General features: G+C 44.0%; 1 protein-coding gene across 4 annotated transcripts in view; it reads right to left on the bottom strand.

Moving 5' to 3' along the window:
• Nucleotides 1-20199, bottom strand: part of KIAA1614 (KIAA1614 ortholog) — a 383065-nt gene that overhangs the window by 280360 nt on the left and 82506 nt on the right. For all 4 annotated transcript variants that reach the window (XM_069641447.1, XM_069641446.1, XM_069641449.1 and 1 more), the window contains one exon: nucleotides 12946-13009. In XM_069641447.1, coding sequence (XP_069497548.1) covers nucleotides 12946-13009 — 64 coding nt within the window. The remainder of the gene's footprint in view (nucleotides 1-12945; nucleotides 13010-20199) is intronic.

A 20199-nucleotide genomic window follows, 5' to 3' on the forward strand; every position in this document is an offset into this window, starting at 1 on the left:
CACAAGAGAAAGAATAGGTAGAAAAGAGAACAGATGTATCAGGAAGAACAGCAAAGAAAGGAAGAAAGGGCAGAGGAGCAAAGGAAGTATGACAACCAGCAGAGAGCAATCGAAGAACGAGATAGGCAAGAAAAGAAGAGAGAAGAGAGGGAGGCGCAGAAATTAAGGGATACAAGAATACAAAGACAAAGGGAAGAAGAAGAGCGCAGAGAAAATGAAGGACGGGAAGAGAAAAGACAAGAAGAGGAAAGGGTTAGACAGGAAGTGAGAAAGCGAAGGGAATTAGATGAAGAAATGGAGTAAAAAGAAGACAATTGGAACACGATATTGATCGCATTCAGCAAGAATTAATGGAACCAAGTCCAGTAATATCATGGAGCCCTATAAAGAAGTTCCTCCCGTCACAGGGATCAACGGCAGGACCATCTAGGATAAACCTAGAGGAGAATTGTGATATAGTGAGCATCGGGGAGAGAATCGATAAAGCTTATCAAGACTTAAGGGAAAGTAGGAAATTGGGAAGCCAAGGAAAGAGAGAACAATCCATGGCTCCTTCAATCAAAAAGAGAGGAAAGAGACCCCTTCAGTCTCATGCATAGAGTCTTGCCCTTAGACAGGCTGACTTTAAATAAGGGTAAGGGGGATGAAAGCCATACTAGTTGGGGAATAGATATGTCAAGACGAAAAGAGAGAAACCTTCCGTGGGGAGGAGGGAGGAAGTGCATGCGGTCCCGAGGGATGTCTGCAGACAGACAAGGAAGTGAGATGGTTTGATCTAGAACAGCCTAGGTATACGACATGAGATCCTACAGTGTATCCAGAGTGACCCAAAGGATGATTGCATAGTGAGAAGGGTGAGTCACCACCATATGTGAGGAGGCTGAGGTCATTGTCAGGTAGAAGGCGATCAGGAACCATTGTCCCCAGTATGGAGAGGCAGACGATGGGAGCCGATTTCAGATTTGGGTTCATGCAGTTTCCTTTATTGGAGAAAGGAGGAGACAGACTACAGTATATTCCCTGGCCACAGATGGATAAGGATAATTTAAGAGGCAAACTTCCCAGCTTAATGGCGGGTGTGGGGAAATGGATTTATGAGCTAGAAAAGATGACAGGTGGAAATACTCTGGCAATAGGGGACATTAAGGGTCTCCTAGCAGCCTTTCTTGGGGGAAGGGTTGATCACATTTGGACAAGAGCAGGTTACTCAAGTGTCACGGCACAGAACATCGCGCATGGTGGAGCAACATTTAACAATTGTAGAGCAGATGTCTGGAGAGCGCTCAGGCTACAGTATCCTGATACGTCAGATATTGGTGCAATTATGGCACGTAAGATGAAAGATGACGAAGATCTGCTTGCTTACATTCAAAGCATTCAGGAACGGTGGACTTTTGAAATGAGTGAGCCGTGGGGGAAATCAGTGCGAGTATTTTACCATATTCTGTATCAGGGATTGCCAGAACATGTGTAAAGACAGCTCGAGAAACTAGTGGGAATGGAAGCGCAGCCATGGGCAGAAATACAGTTGACTCTAGCTCATCACTGTCGGCTGTTGCAAGAGAAAAATAAGAAGAAGGAAGATGCTAGAAAACTTGAGGAAGCTAAGTTAGTTCACAAGAAATTATCGAAGTACGCCATAGAAGGGGCGGCACTGACAAGCGGAGAAGGATTGGGTATGCAGCAAGCAGTGGGTACATCACAGTCAAATAATCAACGCCAGATGGATCAAGGCAGGAATGGGTTTATGCCATGAGGCAGAGGAATGGGACACAGAGGAGGGGGTGGTTTCAAAATAACCAAGGCGGATTTCAAAATACGCAGAATGATAATCAAAATGTGCAAGGAGGTCAGAAGAGCTCCTCTTGTATGTTGAACATGTATGTGGAAGCCACGGGTATGAACAGAATGGGCAATTCTCAAGAGGCGGGACAGCTCATCCTCCAATACATAGCTCACAAACTAGGGATGGGTTTGCCTAAGATCAGACAGTGTATCAAGCACAAGCGCCGCAAATGCAACAGGTATTGCAACCACAGCAAGCACCATTGAATCGGTGGCAAGAGCAGTAACAGCACGCACCCATGCAGATACAGCAGAATGCAAACATGTGACAATTATTGACACCTAGAGCAGGGGGTGTCACTGTGATAGGAGGAAGTCCTTTTATGGGTACGGGGATAAGCATGTACCCACAATAGGACAGTTCACAGGGCGACTTGATGTGTTCAGTACTATCAGTGACACCAGACCCCCAAGAGGAACCAAGGGTTGATGTGAACATAGGAGGCAACTCTTTTTCTTGTTTAGTAGACACCGGGGCTACTGGTTCATGTATACGAGAGGGAAAATATCCAATGTCGGGAAATTCCATGAATGCGCAAGGTTTCTCTGGAGCTGCAAGCAGGGTTCCTTTTACTGATGAATTACCAGTCTCCATAGGAAAGTGTGACATGTCTGTTCCATTATTGTATTCAAGGCAGACACTGGTTAATATCCTAGGACGAGATTTAATGACGAAGTTAAATATGACGATTTCTTTCACTGATGAAGGCATAGTGTGTTCTACTCCAGGTAAACATTATATGACCGTGGATGAATTTATATTGCCGTTTACAGGGAAAATGGCTCTGCGAGGTATGCCATTAGAGCCAGAAGTCTTTCCTTATGGGGTATGCATTTTGCTGACATGGCTACCCGACCTAGTGGGAAAGAGTATGAGGATACCTGACAAGTTTTTGTTCAGGCCACAGATACCTATGGATGAAGAGGGGGGACAGACTATTCCCCTAGAGTTAAATGCTGCCAGAGAACAGTGATTTCCATCGGGGAAGGGTATAGATTGACTGACGCCACAGACAAAAACATGTTCAGAGATGATCCATCAGATGATGAAGTAATATTGAAGATGAGTATTACATATTGGATCAGAATAGAGAAAAGAGAAATCCTACAGCGAATGGTGATAGTGCAGCAGCGCCCAGAATTTTTTTATGAAGATTTGGAAAAAGTGCCAACCTCTTTATTTACTACAGGCCCCTGTGAAGTAGGCCTATTCAAGGGAATAGGGTGGTTAAGATTAAACTGAAGCCAGCAGCAGTTTTACCTCGAGCAAGACAGTAGCCAGTGGGCCTCATTACGAGTTGGGCGCAAAGGGATACCGGGCACCGGTAAAGACACCGGTGCCGGTAATCCCTTTGCGCCCTATTCCGAGTTCCTTTAGCGGGTCCCTTCCTTAATGCCTGCTTTTACCAGGTGTTAAGGACGGGACCCGTTAAGGGACTTTAGAGCTAATAACGGTACCGCAATTTGCGGTACCGTTATTAGCGCCTTCCCACTGAGGCCTATGGGGGCTCAAATGGGATTGGGGAATGGCTTTTTCAATGTGGACTTACCGGTTCTGCAAAGGTCGGAATAGACCGGTAAGTCCCCATTGAACGAGGGCGGACTCGGTACCGTATTGGAGGTAGTCATGGTGCTAATAGCGCCATGATTACCTCCATACTCGGAATGAGGCCCAATGTCTAAAGAAGTGGATGGGGTATTTTTAAGACTATATCAGCCCTGATGGAATAAGGTATTTTAGTGACTTCAGAGTCACTGTGTAATACTGCGGTGTACCCTGTGAAAAAATCAAAGGGGGCGTCATGGAGATTTATCCAGGACATGAGACAAATTAACATAATTGTAGAGGCAGAGTTTCCTTTAGTTCCAAATCTGGCGACCATACTATGTAGCATCCCAGCAGAGACATGATATTTCATGGTAATTGACTTGAAAAATGCATTTTTCTCAATCCCATTGCATAAGGACTCCCAAGACCTTACGTCATTTACGTTTTGACAAACTAAGCTGAAGAACACTCGTTTGCACCAAGGGTACTGCGAGTCTCCATTGATCTTTAATAGGGTCCTAAGCAACATTGAATTGCAAAGTGTTGTGCTGCAGTACGTAGATGACATTTTGGTTTGTAGCATGACAGAAGTTGAGTGCAGGCAAGATTTGATTCAGTTAGTGACTATTCTAGCAGACAAGGGATATAAAGTGGACAAGGGGAAGTTGCAATATTGTCAAGAAGAGGTGTTGTACATAGGTCAGTTAATCTCACATGAAGGGAAGAGAGTCACACTTCAACGAGCTGAGGTGATTATGAAAACAGCAAAACCGCACACAATAAAACAAATGCAGCGATTTTTGGGATTATGTAACTATGTTAGAACATGGGTATTTGATTATAGTTCATACACAAGACCCCTTTTGCAGGCTCTGAAGAAAGCACAAGTGAACAAGGAACAATATAATGGACTACTGATAAAACGGAGGGAGGGTTTGAAGAATTGAAGAAAGCAATTTGTACGGCTCCAGTTTTAGGAATTCCCAACCACGATGAGGAATTATTTTTGTTCTCACATACGAATTGAACAGACATGACAGCTGTGCTTACACAGAGGACTACATTGTGGTACAAGCCCCTGGCATATTACAGTACGATTTTAGATCCAGTTATGAGAGGGCACTTTCGTTGCGAACAATTGCTGGAAAAGCCGCATTCGCAATAGAGAAGTCTACTAGTATTGTGATGGGGTGTTCTATGACATTGTTTGTTGAGCATGCTTTGTTTGCCATTTTGGAGAAACCTAAGGGTACATTGACATCTCAGAGGGCTTCCGCATAGAAGGTAGTTATACCGAATACCGCAATCAAAATAGTCAGGTGTAAAATAGTGAACCCTGCCATGTTTGTAGCCGAGTCTGTGGCAGAGGATGAGCATGTGCATGATTGCGCTAACTACGAAGAGTTCTATGACAATATCCCGTGCGTAAAGGAAAATGCGCTAGCAGGTGGGGAGATTCTCTTTATGGACGGGTCTTCAAAAATGTATCAAACTGATGGGGAAAGGCATTCAGGTTCAGCTGTGGTAAGGCACAGAGCTAATGAGGAATTTGTGCTTGTAGCAAGTGCAAGACTACTGTCTCACTTTTCAGCGCAAGCAGCAGAATTGGTGGTGCTTATTGCCACACTCGAGAAACATGCAGGGCAGGAAGTGACGGTGTACAGTGACTCGGCCTATGTGACATAAACCGTGCACGCAGGGCTAGCACGTTGGAAAAGGAGGGGCTACCTCCAAGCGGACGGCACTCCAGTGCAACATGCAGTATTATTGGACAGGCTTATCAAGGCCCTACAACTCCCAGCAGCCATTGCAATAGTTAAATGTACAGCAAATACTAAGCAAACTGACTTTATCTCCAGCGGGAACGAAACCGCAGACAAAGAGGCCAAAAGGGTTGCATATTCACCAGTTATTTTAAGTTTTGATACTCCAGCTGTAAAGAAAAAAGTAGTAGCAATTATAGTAAATGAGAGGTTTAATCATTTCTCAAGAACACAGTTGATGGAGGTTCAAGGCAGTGCACCACATGAAGAGCAAGAATTGTGAAAATGGAGGGGGTGTTCTTTATGCCCCTCTGAAGCATTGTGGTGACAGGACAACACTGGAAAGCCGGTGATGCCTGTAGCCTTGTTAAGGGTAGCGACTGAACAGCTGAACTACCCTGCGCATGTAACTATGGAAAGCCTCGCAGCAGCTATTGCGAAGGACTGGTTCGTACCGAACCTGTTAGAACAGGTTGCATTTTATGTAGTAAATTGCATTGTATGTCAAATGTTTACCGGTGGGCACACACTGCGAATGATCAGAGGAATGATTCCTCGACCGAATGGTCCTTTACAGCATTTTCATATTGACTCTGTTGATATGCTGCAAGTATGTAGTGGATATAGGTATATGATAGGGGTGGTGTGTCCCTTTAGTAGGTAGATTGAAGCAGGTCCTTGTACACACCGTGATGCCACCTGCGCAGTGAAGTATTTAGTCTGAGAAAACTTTCCTGGATGGGGAGTATGTGAGGTGCTGAGATCCGACAACGGGCCCCATTTTGTTAATGAAGTATTTGGACAGATTAGCCTATTGCTTAGTATAAAACACAAGTTTTCTTCTGCTTATCAACCACAAGCAAACGGAATATGTGAGAGACTCAACTGCCTCCTTAAAGAGAGAATTGGCAAATTGAAATTAACATTGAAAAGCATACAGCTGTATTGCCTGCCCCTTGCATTATATGCATTAAGGAATCAGTCTGGGTCAGACCAGCACCTCACACTCCCAAGAGCGAGTGACGGGGAGGCAAATGAGACACCCTTGTCTCCTCCATCAAAGATTAGAAGTGATGCCCAGAAGACTGCAAACATTTTAGGAAATGAGTTACCTACTTATGTCGCCAAACGCACATCTCAGAACATCGAAGAAAGTTACACTGGCTCTCTATAGAGCAACGGCTTAAATTCAAAGGACTAGTTATAGTTTTTAAATGTCTTACAGGCAAAGCCCCGGAATATCTAAAAACTAGGCTACAGACAGCGATTCCAAAGCGCACGCTACGCTCAAACAGTCTCTTGCTATTGGCACAGCCACGTACCCTTCTGAAGAAAGTGGGTGAAGCAAGCTTTGGGGCATGGGGCCCTAAGAATTGGAACATAATCCCTCTCCACCTTAAACAGTCCACCACATTGCAACAATTCAGAAAACGTCTTAAGACCTTTCTTTTTGATATCTAATCGCCACCGTTTGCCCTAAAGATCTCTGGCTATCTCTCAGGATGTGTTAATCGCCATCGCGGCCATTTCTTTTTCCTCTTATTTTTCCAATTTATGTTATCTGTTTGTGTCATTTTGTAAGCGCCCTGAGACCTTTGGGTGAGTGATTGCGCTATATAAGAAACTCTTCAGTTAGTACTTTAGTTAATTTCACATGTATGACTGCTAGTATCTATCATTTCAGATCAACTCAAGCACAAGGGGTGTTGGTCTCAGGATAGAGATGAAGACCATTCAGCAACCAGACTTCAAGAACTATTTCCTACACCTAAGTTATTCATTTGAGATTTAATCCTAGTGCGCAAATTCAGGAAGTGGCACAAGCCCCGTTTTAGTGGACCGTACATTGTTGAGAACGTTACTCCCTCAGCAGTAAAAGTCAAAGAAAGATGCGCATGGATACACTTGGGAGATTTAAAACCTTATGCTGGAGAGACCGATGCACCCCCACCCATTGATTCGGAAGCAAGACAAGAAGAAGAAGTTCAGCATGTGCATACCTGATCGATGATGAGGAAGAAGGACGCTAAGATTGCTGACTAAATAAATGCAAGTGTGCATTTGGACTGTGGTTCAACCCGGACACTCTTTATAGATATTATAACAGGAGTGAAAAGCAAAGTTCTCGAGCCACAGGAATCTTTGAATTGAACTTTAGAAAGTGTTGATGTGATAAACATGCCAGATCTGGAATACGAGTTGAATGACTGGAAACGTGAACAGTTTCCAGATTTCGTCCTCACTGAGCTTCTCTTTGGTTAAGGCCATGGTCCTGTCAGATGCAGATGCCCATAGAATACTTCTCGCTGTCTTTGTATACATACTCTGAGCCTATCCTGCTCTTGTTGGGCGTAGTACTAATATATGTGTTTTTCTGCAAGATCCTAAGAATGGCCCAGCAATCAGAAGGCTACTTGTGGCAATAGTTGAACAGAACCTGCAAATACCAGATCATTTAACAAGGTTGCCTGATTAAAAAGGTTTTTTCCTTCCTTAACGCAGTACATAGGCACAATGAGGAATGTTGGGAATTAAGCAGTTTTGGAAAATGAGCAAACTCAACAACGTGTGGAGAATCAGAAATGGTGGGGACTGATGTATTGGTGCATAATATATACATGCTCAAAATGTATTATTGTTTTCTGATTCTGCTAATCCATACTGTCTACTTCATTGGCCCAAGTAAGGTAGAAGTCCCTTTGATTCTTCTCTCTCCCGTGACTTATTCAGAATTATCTGTCATTAAATGACTGAGACCTTTTGTGATTATCCCTACACCAGTGACACATGTAAGGTCACCCATTTCTCTGACAAGTGTTCCTATGATTATCCCTGTAGGAAGGACCCTTATTGATGTACTTCATGAGCATTATGCACACACACTCCTTGCAAAAGGGAGACACAAGAGAAGCACAAGGGAAGATGATTTTGAGTTAAATAATTAATTTGGCGAATAACATGTGGTATCAGCACATGAAAGATGTGGGAAAAACGACATCCAAGGAGAGTTGCTATGTTTGTGCTCTCCTACCGTATGCTATGGGGAATTCCAAGATATTCATAGCTATAGAAGTAGAAACCCAGAAAGATCACTGCCTAATGCACCTTGCACTCTGCCATACGAGAGGTCAGTTCCAGGGTTGAACAGCATCCTTGTTATGGCTGATAGAATAGGCAGCTCCAGAAGATGATTATGTGCAAGATTCAAAGACAAGAGCAAGAGCACACACCAGCGACCATGCAATACGATATGAACAGGCTGGAATCAAGGGAGCAGGAATCAGTTGGGAAATAAACAAGAAACTCAATTGCCAAGGAAAGAGCTTTGAAGAAATACGAAGATGCAAGGAGAGAGGTCAACTGCAAATCAAGGGAACGGTACTTTCTCCAGATGGATGGGAGTGAGGCCTGCTTGTGTGTAAAGCGCTAGCACTTACAGGATACTATGCAAAGAAAGAAAGCAAACAGCATTGGCCGAAAATTGCGAAGTTGCTGACATGGGTTGATGATAAAGGAGGCCCGCTGCAGATAGTGCCTCTAGCCAGTGCAGAACTATGTTTCTGAAACAATGGCACAAGAAAGGTTGGAGTGACCCAGCAGTGGAATCAGATTTTGGATTTACCAGGAATGAAGGATGGAACAGTAGTGATAATGGAACACTAATGTGCCTGTGGATCCAGAGCTTGCATGAAGCTGCCCAAGGACTGGGGAGGGCTGTGTTCTATAGTGATTGTTCATATTCCAGCATTGGTGATTCTGAAGAGTGACCTGAACATTGGAGAGTTTCCAAAAGCAGATGCTCACCTGAGAAAGAGGTGATCAGTTGAATTTCTCAATTGAACAAAGAGGGAGAACTACATTTCAGCTAAATCGATAGAAGCCTTTGATTCTATTCCGTATGAACACAGGTTGTTCAGTCAGATTTAAGTGTTTGCGACAATCTTCATGCCTTGGATCAAGATGATGGCCAATGCCAAATGGTTACAAATTACCAGATGGGAGCTCCTGCAGATGATCAACACTTCCATAAAGGGATTCAATGCAATTAAGGAAGAACTGAGAGCCATAAGACTGATGAGTCTTCAGAATAGATATGTCTTGCATATGATTACAGCTATGGATGGAGGTGTTTGTGCCAAAATCAGAGAATCATGGTGCACATTCATACCTTCTCACGATGAAGAGAATGGGACCTTGACAGAGGTCATAACTATGCTAACGAACTTGCACATCAGGATGGAAGATATTGTAGATGACAGCTGGTTTGCATCGATCTTCTCATGGGTTCCACAATGGATGGCGAATATCTTCAAGTTCCTCAGAGCATTGATGGTGATGATCATGTTTGGATTCTGTGTGATCAGAATAATAATCACACAGTGTAAGAAGACAGCAAAGAAAGCAGTAGGAATGAAGATCATGATTGATGTGAGCCAGGGGTTTGACCCAAAGAGTTGACAGATGAAGAAATCAGAAAGTATAGAGAAGCAAGTATTCTAGCACCTGAGGGAATTAAGTTTCTGTATCCAAGAAACCACAAGAAGTATGTGGGAAGATGGATCTACTGCAGCCCGAATGGACAATGTAGTCTCATGATCTGGAGTGTTGATGAACATGTAAAATAAGCAGGATCTCTAAAAGGGGTAATGAAGATATAGACTCTGAAGAAGCACTTTTTCAGATGAGGATGTCTAGATGCAAAGGCTGATGAGAGAGTGGTCGATGAATCAACCAGAGGGGGGAGTGTAGAGGAGGAGCCAAGTGCCTCTACCAGAAGTCCCACCCCCATTTTGCCTATATGACGGAAACCGGAAATTGCGACATGCACGGCGCCAATAATGGTCCCTATACCACGAGGAGTCCTTGAAACAAGGTATCCATTGAGAAAGCCCTATATGAATTACCCGCAGAGAAATGACAGTCTTTTAAAAGGAGGTTCCAGAAGAAGTGTGAATATGAATGAAAGAGAAGACTGGTGACGTCGCATGAAGCAGAAATTACGCACCCAGAAGAGATGTCAATAAAGAGAGTATATAGACCTTATGGAATCTGATGGCGAAGTAAAGAATTAAGCAACATTTCATGTGCGAAATTAAGATTGCACGTGCTGAAAGCACTGAAGAAAATGCAAGCCGTTTTATAATTGTACTGACGCTGAAACGCAAGTAGACTAAGTAATCATAAGGCTGGCTATACATAGTGAATAGACTGCAGGCGGTGCTGTCAGGATATATATGTGTATAGAATCTTGATGTTCCACAATGCCTTTTAGCAAACAAAGACCCCATGAACAGAAGGGCTGAAAGTGTGGCGCACTAGAAGAAAACAGACGACGATGAGGGAAGTTTCGAGAAAGGTTGTCTGGCCCAGTGTCAAAGGTTGGGGCAGCCAAGAAACTGGTTATCTATCCGAGAAGATACAATGAATGTGAGAAGTGAGATGAGCTCATGTTGAGGTGTAATGGAAAAACACTAGAAGTGCCTTGTTTTATTCATTTAATAGTGTTAGATGCAAGGAAAGAGCTCAAAACACGGTCTCCTGTCACATGGTCAAGATGAAAATAGACTTAGAGCGAGCTACACCGAGACCTGAAGATAAGACTATGCTCACACTCCCTTCTATTTTCAGGTGCAGTGATACTTGCAAAACCGAGTTCAAAGACAAATTTGAATGGCAGACAGTAGGAGTGATGATGGATGTTGGGCTAATTGGGTGGGGAGGCATGGTCAAGTCCAACCCTCCAGCAACTAGAGTACCAACTTGCATGCTGCTAGCGAGTGGAATATTCCAGAAGGGTACAAGCATGCCAACCAATCATAGAGGGCCACATAGTAAAGAGCCCTATAGTTTGAAAGCCAATGAAACGTCATCTATTTCATGACAGCAAAGATGACTTGTACTAGGGGTGGGCCATAGAGACCCAATCACAAGCTTGCTCCCATAGAAAGGACACCTAGATGTTCCCCATAAGCCTATCATAATCTCACGTAGGTTTCCTTATTTTGCCATGTAGTATGATGTAATGTATGACAAGTCTGCTATAAAAGTAATGTTTTTTATGAAATGCATTGAGATTTATGCTGTGGGTTGTCCGTTGATGCCCGTTGTAATCCCTGTTTTAGACAATTGCAATTAAAAACAGTTATGTTTCGCCAATTTCCTGAGTTGGTCTGATTATTGGTGTAAGAGTAAGATCTGCATCCCCATCCATTCCAGACAGCGCTACCTTGATTAAAAGGCCTACGGGTTCAAAATGGTGTTACCACTTGCTAGAGTGTACTGGCCATTATTACTTTACTGCACTTCTTTTGCTTAACTCTTACTCCACAAAGGCCTTTGGTTGTTGAACGTTGGTCAGTGCCCACCCCCGCCCCCACCCCATTGTTGCCTGTCTGAAGGGTGGTTCTTCTGCAGATCCCCTGTGACTTTGGTACAGTTGTCCTGCCTGTTGCATATAACCTGGAGCTGACTATAGGCTTCATTCAAGTCTAGCCTAGAAAAGAATCTTTCTGACACATTAAAACTAACTAAAGTAGCTAAAAGTATGCTTACCTTTGAAACTGTGCTACCTGTTGCTTTAAAGTGTACCGTGTGCCTTCCAGAACCACTTCCACTATTTTAATATTCAATCAGGATTCTTTAATAATTACCTGTTTGAAGATATTTCTTGAGTACACTACTTTTATATAAAGAGTTCATAGCTTTAGTAATTACACAGTGTGGACAATCCCTTGGTGAGCACTGATATGTGTTTAAGCCATGTCCTCCTGCCTGATTGAAGCCATTCTGCTCAGCCACATTATTTATTTATTTATTGTGCATTCGTAAGGCGCTTATACATCAAGTAAATTGTGTTTCAAAGCGCCCACAGGGCAATAGGGAGGGAACATGGGAATGAAAGTCAAATATAACAGTGCCTACTAGGCCTTGTGAGCATTCAGATTGTGCAAGTGCAGAGAGACAGAGGGATGGGGCAGGGGTGAGAAGTAGGAGTAACAAGGAGGGAAGTGTTAGGGAGTAAGTTGCAACTGTTAAGTGACTGGCAGAGATCACTTGGTGAGAGTGTTCAACTGTCAATAAATAAGTGAAGGCCTGTGATAGCACAGGCCACTGGACGCCAAAGGCAAGAGCTGGGAGTGGGTGGAGGCTGAAGGCAATTGGGGGTGGGAGGCCAGGACCCAGGTGGACACATAAGGGCCTTGGTTGCCAATCTCAGCGACTGTTACCATTTTGAAAGTCAGACTAACTTGGTGGAAATCTTGGACATAAACTAACAGTTGGTATTCCTAATTCCTCCCCAGAGGACTTATATTTATTTAATTTTATTGGGAAAACCTCCTAACAATCTACAATTTAGTTTTCTTATTGTGTAGTCCTTGTCTCCCCCCTCCTTAGTGGTGTCTCTAACTCATATGAGCGTCTGCCCTTCCTAAGTCCGACTTTCAAATGCCTTCCATGTGCTCAATTCTTTCCCAGTCTTCCTCGGTGAATGCTCTCCAATATTGGGAATCTTTCATTACACCTGCCCATTCAGCTTACCCTCCTTTTTTTCCTTCTGAAAAACACTTTCTCGCAGTGACTTTCACCGGAACTTTACTTCTGACTGATTTATGCTCTCAGGCTCCATTTTTCAATGTTGTTATCCTGTCATAAACCTGTAGCACTGCTGTTTCTACTGTGCAGAGTTTCGATGAATGCGTTATTGATACAGTGACACAAAATGAAAATTTAACGGAATTCAGCCACCAACGCATCTGCACCGTTCCCATCCACACCCAATATCCGTACCTGCATCCTTCAGAGTCTGGCAGGGAAACCCCCGAATCCCAGTCCCCGTCATTCAGCAGTGGCCCTGAAAACCAGAAGTGAAAACACATTAGACAACCTGCAGAGCAAGATCAAGTAATAGCAGATCGAGAGAAGGACAAGGGCTCATGCATGTGTCCAGTGACATCGTTCGGCTGCCATTTTGCTAGCTTGCCTTTTCTCTTGAGAGAGAACCCAGTGCATCATTACTTGAGCCGTGCACATCCTTCACACAACCCCTTTTCACAGATCCTGTGGTTTCTCTTCAAACCGAATAAATCTTTCGCCTGTCACAGATACAATGGCCATTGGTGGGCCTGTTGGTGAGAGTAATTCCATGTCAGCCTCCATACGTGTAATCTTCATGTGGGGAGTGGGCGTCTGGTTAGAATTTGGCTGCTGTAGGGAAACTATGGTAGTGGATGCCTTGACCCAAGTGAGTAAGGCATTTAACATGGTTGAATGGCCCCTGCACCTGTGCTTTGTTTTTGATCCTTTGTGCGTGCAGAAGGTTGCCTTCTTTTATTCTGTCCCTAATGTCTGTGCTTATGTCATCTGCATCTATTCTAATGTCTCCTCGGTGATGAAGACTAAGCAGCTTACTGGCATGAACCCACATGTCATATTGAAGTGCTGCTGTTTGTCTGGGTATATTAAGAATGTGTGCTTGTACTTTGTATTTAATTAAAGCCGGAATTTAACTTCAAACAGTAATAACATTCAGAGAATGCAGTTATAGAAGGTGGAGGCAGTCCCTGTGTTGGGTGACCTTGCAAGATGCAATGGTAGGTTGCCCGCGGTAGATGATGGGGCAATATGGAAACACTGACCCGATGCTAATGGACACAACTTAAAACAGCACGAGATTCAGAGCCTAGGTCTTGTATTTATATAATCACAACTACATTTCATAATCCTGAGGGATGTTAGGAGGCGGGGTGGATTGGGATGTCAGTTTAGTTAACAAGCTGTGAGGGTTTGGTCGCACAGATGCCAGACTCCTACATTTCGACTCTTGCCCGTATTGGTCTACATGGGATAAGGATTTCCTGTTGTATTTTCTATTGTATTTCCTTGAAGGCTTAATAGAATAGTTTGGTGGTGTTTGTTCGTCTGACAATTGATCGTGGGAAACAGACCGAAAAAAAACTGCCTGCGTGCGATCAATTGTCAGAGGAACAAAGCGCAAACCAAATGGGCGCACACCAACTCACCCACCCACCCCACTCCCCCCTACTTACCTGTTTGGATGCCGCCTGGTCCCGTTCACCCTTGCAGCGTCAGATCCGTCCCTCTAACACGGGTCGGATCCAACGCCGCAGAGAAATTTTTTCGGTGCCCCACCTGCCAGGTTGAGGAAGCAGGGGACACGCCCGCAACCACCCAAAGCTAATATCTACCGATCATAAGGAGCAGGGGACACCCCTGTGACCCCCGGTCCACATGTTCGGTATGCATTAGCATAATTGTTCGGTGAAATGGTACAGGCCAAATTCGGTCAAATGTACCATTCGATCAAATAAAAACGAACAATTATGCTAATACCTAACATACACTGCATGGGTTTGGCCCACATGTCCTACAGCCCAAATTGCACAGATGCTGACCTAGACGTAGCCGCCAATCAAAATTCGATCCCCTGGTGGAGCCATTGTTTCCAACCATAATGGAGTTCGATATTGAAGAAAAATCATAAGATCTACTAAAGAAACTACACATAATTCAAAATAGGGCAGCAAGAATGCTGCTACCACTCCACAGAAAAGGCCACACCACAACCTTATATTTTCCACTGGCTCCCAGTCAGAAAAGGGGAATCATACAAAAATGTTGACCTGGGAACCCCTCCCTTACACCATATATATATGTGGGGGGGGGAATTTGAGTATAATATTAATATTGGGGGGGCACTTATGTGGTGTAAAGGGTTAAAAAAAAAGTCGGCATTTTCGGCCGTCGCAGTGATCACATAGATCCAGAAAAGGTAATCCATTTCAAAACTCTTCACATCTCCCACTGCGTCCTTCGGGCAAGGACACAAACCACTGACCACCCAGATGACCATCACCATGCCTGGACATCGAGCATACCCTGGAACACACCTGTGGTTTCTCATAGGCTGCACCCCAAAGGGCTGCACGTCAAAACACCTGGAATGTCTACTTTGGAACAGAGCCTGGTCCCAGCTGATCCTGAGGCATCAAACCAAGTCTAAAGCTCTGCTCCAACTAACCAACCCCGGCCCATGTTTTTCATTCCCAAAGTGCCAAGAAACTGTGAAAATGGCAACAGTGGCGCTATATGAAACCCAGTACCATATTATAAGTAAAAAGTTTCATTGATAAGGCAAGTGGTCTTATTTCACTTGCTTTACTGTACTTTATTTATAATGTGCAGCAATGGATCCTGGGGCATAAGGGTGCGGACGAAAACGAACAAAAACATGCTCCCTAAAGAGCAATAGCACTATAGTATATTCATAATTCCAAACAGCCCTGCTAGCATCTCAAAAGTAGATTCTAATGCTATTAGTTGCTTATTACTTTTGAATCGTGGCCCACTGCATTGCATTTGCTGTGCATCCATCTTTGGTAACAGTGCCCTTCTAAAGGATCAGTATCTTCTTCATGTAAAACCATCCGTTCATGTGAGTGGCTAAGAATCACCATTTACATTCTCCTTATGGAGTTAAATTAGTATACTAAATTAACTTACAAAGGGGTGTTGTTTGCCTGGGCACCATATAGAACATACCTTGGTTGGCTCCACCAAGCCCGTGTTTTATCCTCTCTCTAAGCTTGGGTTTCCGCACGACCCCAAAAGCAACGGCTGATGGGAGTTGTGGGCAGTGGCAGAGCCAGGAGAGCGCTGGGAGATCGCAAATGCCGCTACTGGTTCCTCCCTGGTGCCCAGTGTGCCCCCAGCCTCCTGCTGGTGCCTTGAATGTTCAGTGGCTCAACTCACTAAGCAAGAGCAAGGCCACATTACAACATTTGCAAAATGTGGGTATTATGTTATGTTATAAAAATGTATAAAGCACACTACTGTCACAAGGCATCTTGGTGCTAGGACAGCCACAATTAGGACCCCAACTCTAACCTAAAAGAGGAACGTTAGGGACTGTCTAAATTCAAGATGACCTGAAACCTGTTTTAATACAAGCGGTATCTGGCCCCAAGACCCTGCAAATTGTGGTGAACCAGACACAATGATTTGAAAACAATACGCTTGGATACAGGAAGCTAATTCAGGTGACGTAGGGTGGGGGTAATATAAGCTCTATATGGAGAGCCCGTCGTCACCCGAGTTGCTAAATTTTGGAGAAGCTGCAAACACTGGATCAAGCCCCTAGGCTGTGCCAGTTATAGTGAATTGCAGTTGTCGATTGGTTTGAGGATAAGGTCAGCTACTACTGGTGGACGGGGGTAAGACGGAATAAATGGAAGCACCTTCCATAGAATCCTAAACTGGAAATGACCAGGTTTACAAACTGCTGCCACTTGCTTAGTCATAGACAAAGTAGCCAAGAACATCACTTCCAGGTTTTTTTACTACTGGGACTGGAATTGGAAGACTCCCCAAAGAGGAAAGCCAAAAAGCCATCTTGTCCCCATTGAGCTTTAGCCAATTCTGGTTCATCTAAGCCCCCACCGCCACCAGGCACTAACACAGGTGAACCCCAGGTTGGGGAAAAATAAAGGATTCCCCAGCGCATGAAGCCACGCCAGGGATCCTGAAATAAAAAATAAAAGAGAATTAGATTGTGAAATCGAAAAAGAAAAGCGGGTCCCCGATGCAAGCCCGGAAGTATGAACAAAGTTAGAGTAAAGGACCCTCGCACGTGAGCACGCAAGGGTCCATTTGCGCTTAAGAAAAAAAACAGTCAGGGAGCAGAGCGCCGGTGACCAGGGTCGGACTGGACCATAAAATTGTCTCGGGCATCAAAGAAAAAGTGGGCCACAGGTGCAAACTGTGCATTTTAAAGGCTATCTATTCGGCAACACTCGTTCAAAACTGCTAGCTGCAGAGTGAATGAACTCACCAAACTGGCCCAAATTGGCCCAAAAAGTGTCCCACTTTGACCAAAAAAAGTGGCCCACACCACCATTTTGTGTTTTTGTTTCACCCATGGATCTATTGCCCTATAGGTCAGTCCGAGCCTGCCGGTGACACTTAGAGAAACCCTTAAAAAGGGTTAGAGGCACTCTGGTCAGCCGACACGTGTTTCAACCCATGAGGGTCTTTCTCAAGGCAAATTTGGTAATTGTGAGGGTCTAATCCCTGTGGTTCCAAAGCCAATGGCTATTAATGGTCCATTTCACATATCAAGTTAGTTGAGGCTGTTGCATCTAGAGAGAAAGCTCTGTGTGGGGCAGAATTACCAAATTTGCCTTGAGAAAGACCCTCAGGGGTTGAAACACGTGTCGGCTAACCATCACCCGCAAGTCAATGTGCCTAGAACTTTATTTTCAACCTAAATAAAACCCACATGTAACAACTACAGCAGATACGCTTGAGATCCTTCCTAAAATAAGGATCCACATATTTACCCAGCAAGATAACCAGGACGCCTTCTCTAATCACTTTCCCTTTCAAGAGGCATTGGGTTTGCCTCTTACAAACCTGTAATCTTGCACAAACAGACCAACACCAAGAAAACGATATATGGAGCTCAGCACAGGAGTGTTCACTATCTAGAACCCAGTCTCTCACTCTATAAGTTATATATATTGTCTAGTGTTTTGCCCTTTTTGTAAAAAACTCACAAAACCCTGCAAGTGTACTGGGAAAGTATATACGAAACCTTAAAACAACTAAAAAGAACTGTACACCAGCATTCATTTTGTCCACCTCTCCTTGTGTACTACAGTTACAGTAACCTTGTGTTTCCTCCTTAGGGGTGTTTGGGGGAACCAACCTACCCTAACCTCTTGATCTTCCCTACCCGTACCTTCTTCATATCAAAGTACACCAGGGTGATCTCAAACCCAGGAGAGCGGGGTTGGAGACAGGTAAGAGGCAGGTCAAGTTATAAGTGAAGGGTTACGTTTTATATTGTGTGCCTGCCTACATCTGTCTCTCTATAAGGTCCGTTGGAGGATCACCCCACTACACAGGCACAACGACATCTCTGCCTGGTCAAGATCGAAACTGACCAGTATTTGTGTGTCGTCAGCATATGAGTAGCACCTGATGCCGTAGGAGCAGATGAGACCCTGGATGTAAATATTGAAGAGTATCAGGACAAGGCGGACCCCTGAGGAGGAAGAAAAAGAAAATGAAGATAACGATATTCTTTGGCCCCCATCAGCCAAGAAGGATGAAAACCAGGCCAGGACTGTGTCCTTCAGGCCAGCAGAAACTAGCCGGGACTGCAAGGTGGGATGGTCGACGGTGTCGAAGGCGGCAGACAGATTTAATAATATCAGCGCACTGACACCTCCTTTGTCAACCTGTCTAGTCATATCATCCATCACCGAGACCAAGAAACTCAAAGTGCCTCGGCCAGGCCGGAAGCCTGACTGAAAGGGGTCAAATAATACAGAAGATTTTAGAAAAGAGGACAGAAGAGGGTACACCAGTGCTTCCAACAACTTAATAAAAAAGGGTAAAAGAGAGATAGGCCGAAAACTAAAGGGAAGTGAGGGGCCAAGAGATGGCCTCTTTAGCAGTGGAATAACGGTAGCTTGCTCTTACTTAGTAGGAATGTGCCCTCACTGACAAGAAACATTAACCACTTCAGAGATGCAATGCAAAATGTCTGATGAAATATCTTACAGGACCAATAAAGCGACATGATCCAAGGGGGACACAGATTTAAGACGCTCAATGGCCTAATAGCCCCTACAGAGGGTGTTGCATTGGCAGTGCTGCAGGAGACTCGTGTTTGCCCTCAGGTGAGTTTATACTACGATACAGAAGGTTCCCCCTACAGTTTTTGCCTCTAGTAAGGAAAATGTGGTAGACCGCTATTCTCATCGGCCAAGGGATACCATTTCTAAGGTCGGTCATACGCAGAGACACTCCAGGTAGATACCTTTTAGTGTAAGGGACATTATTTGGTTATTTTATGACCCTTATTTGAACATACGCACCTAACAAAAATAGGATGTCGTCCTCACAGACTTCGCCCCTATGGCTACAGTGTTTATAGATGGTGACGTAGTGATTGGTGGGGATTTCAATATGGTACCCAATCCATCCATGGACAATTCATTTCCACTATTAGGCTTCTGACTTCAGGAATGCTGTCAATCTAGCCAGAGCCTTGAGGGAACTTGACCTAATCAAAATATGGCGGTTTCTCCATTCATCGGAGAGAGAGTACACTCATTTTTCTCATGTTCATAGAGGGTTCCTCTACATAGATCAATCACTAGTTTCCTCTACACTAGTGCTTTATCTATCAAAGAGTGGGATTGCAGCAAGAGTTTTATCTGGCGATTCCTCCGTTTCAAACCAAATACAAATTTTGGCTAGAAAACTCTCTGCATTAACCTTGGAGGCAGGGGAGGACGGCAATCTTTGGCCTGGGGAGAATTTTCTGTCCGAAGCCCACAATGCAGAGGCACCAACGTCCTGAGCTACTAAACTCAATATCAACCTCTTCCCCACCCAAATAGTAGGTATAATTGACATTACTTTTCTTTTATGCAACATTTCTTTCAGCTATGTTTGTGGTTTCTTAGAGAGCCGTGTCCCAGGGAACCTCCACCACATTCCAAACATAGTAAAATGATTTGACAAAGAGAATAAAATGACTGTGCATCATAAAGGCTACAGCAAACATAATAAGTATTATTACTTCTCTAGCCTACATTGTGCAGCCAGTTTTGACATGCGTTCGTATATTGGCATTGCATTTTCAATAGCAAAGAGGTACGATAACTAAGCGGGTTGAGCGCTCACTGCTGCGATTTATGTGTGATTTGCAGTTTGCAGATGCAAATCCCGGCACAGCCAACTCAACCTTTCATTCTTCCGAGGTTGATAAATGAGTACCAACTTTGGTTGGAATGAGGATTGTATTTAAATATGTGCTATGTATAATGCTTTGGCGAAAGCGCTACATAAATAACACATCATTATCATGAATCAAAGCATTAATGCTCCTGTACAATGTCGCTGGCTTGCATCTGTTGGATTTTTGGATAATGTAATATCGCAGGAACTGGCAATGTAGGGGCTTCACTTATATAATGACAATACCTGACAAGCAGCTATAACTGGCATACT

The sequence above is a fragment of the Ambystoma mexicanum genome, chromosome 1q (genome assembly GCF_040938575.1).
Source record: "Ambystoma mexicanum isolate Mex_15411 chromosome 1q, UKY_AmexF1_1, whole genome shotgun sequence".
NCBI lineage: Eukaryota > Metazoa > Chordata > Amphibia > Caudata > Ambystomatidae > Ambystoma > Ambystoma mexicanum.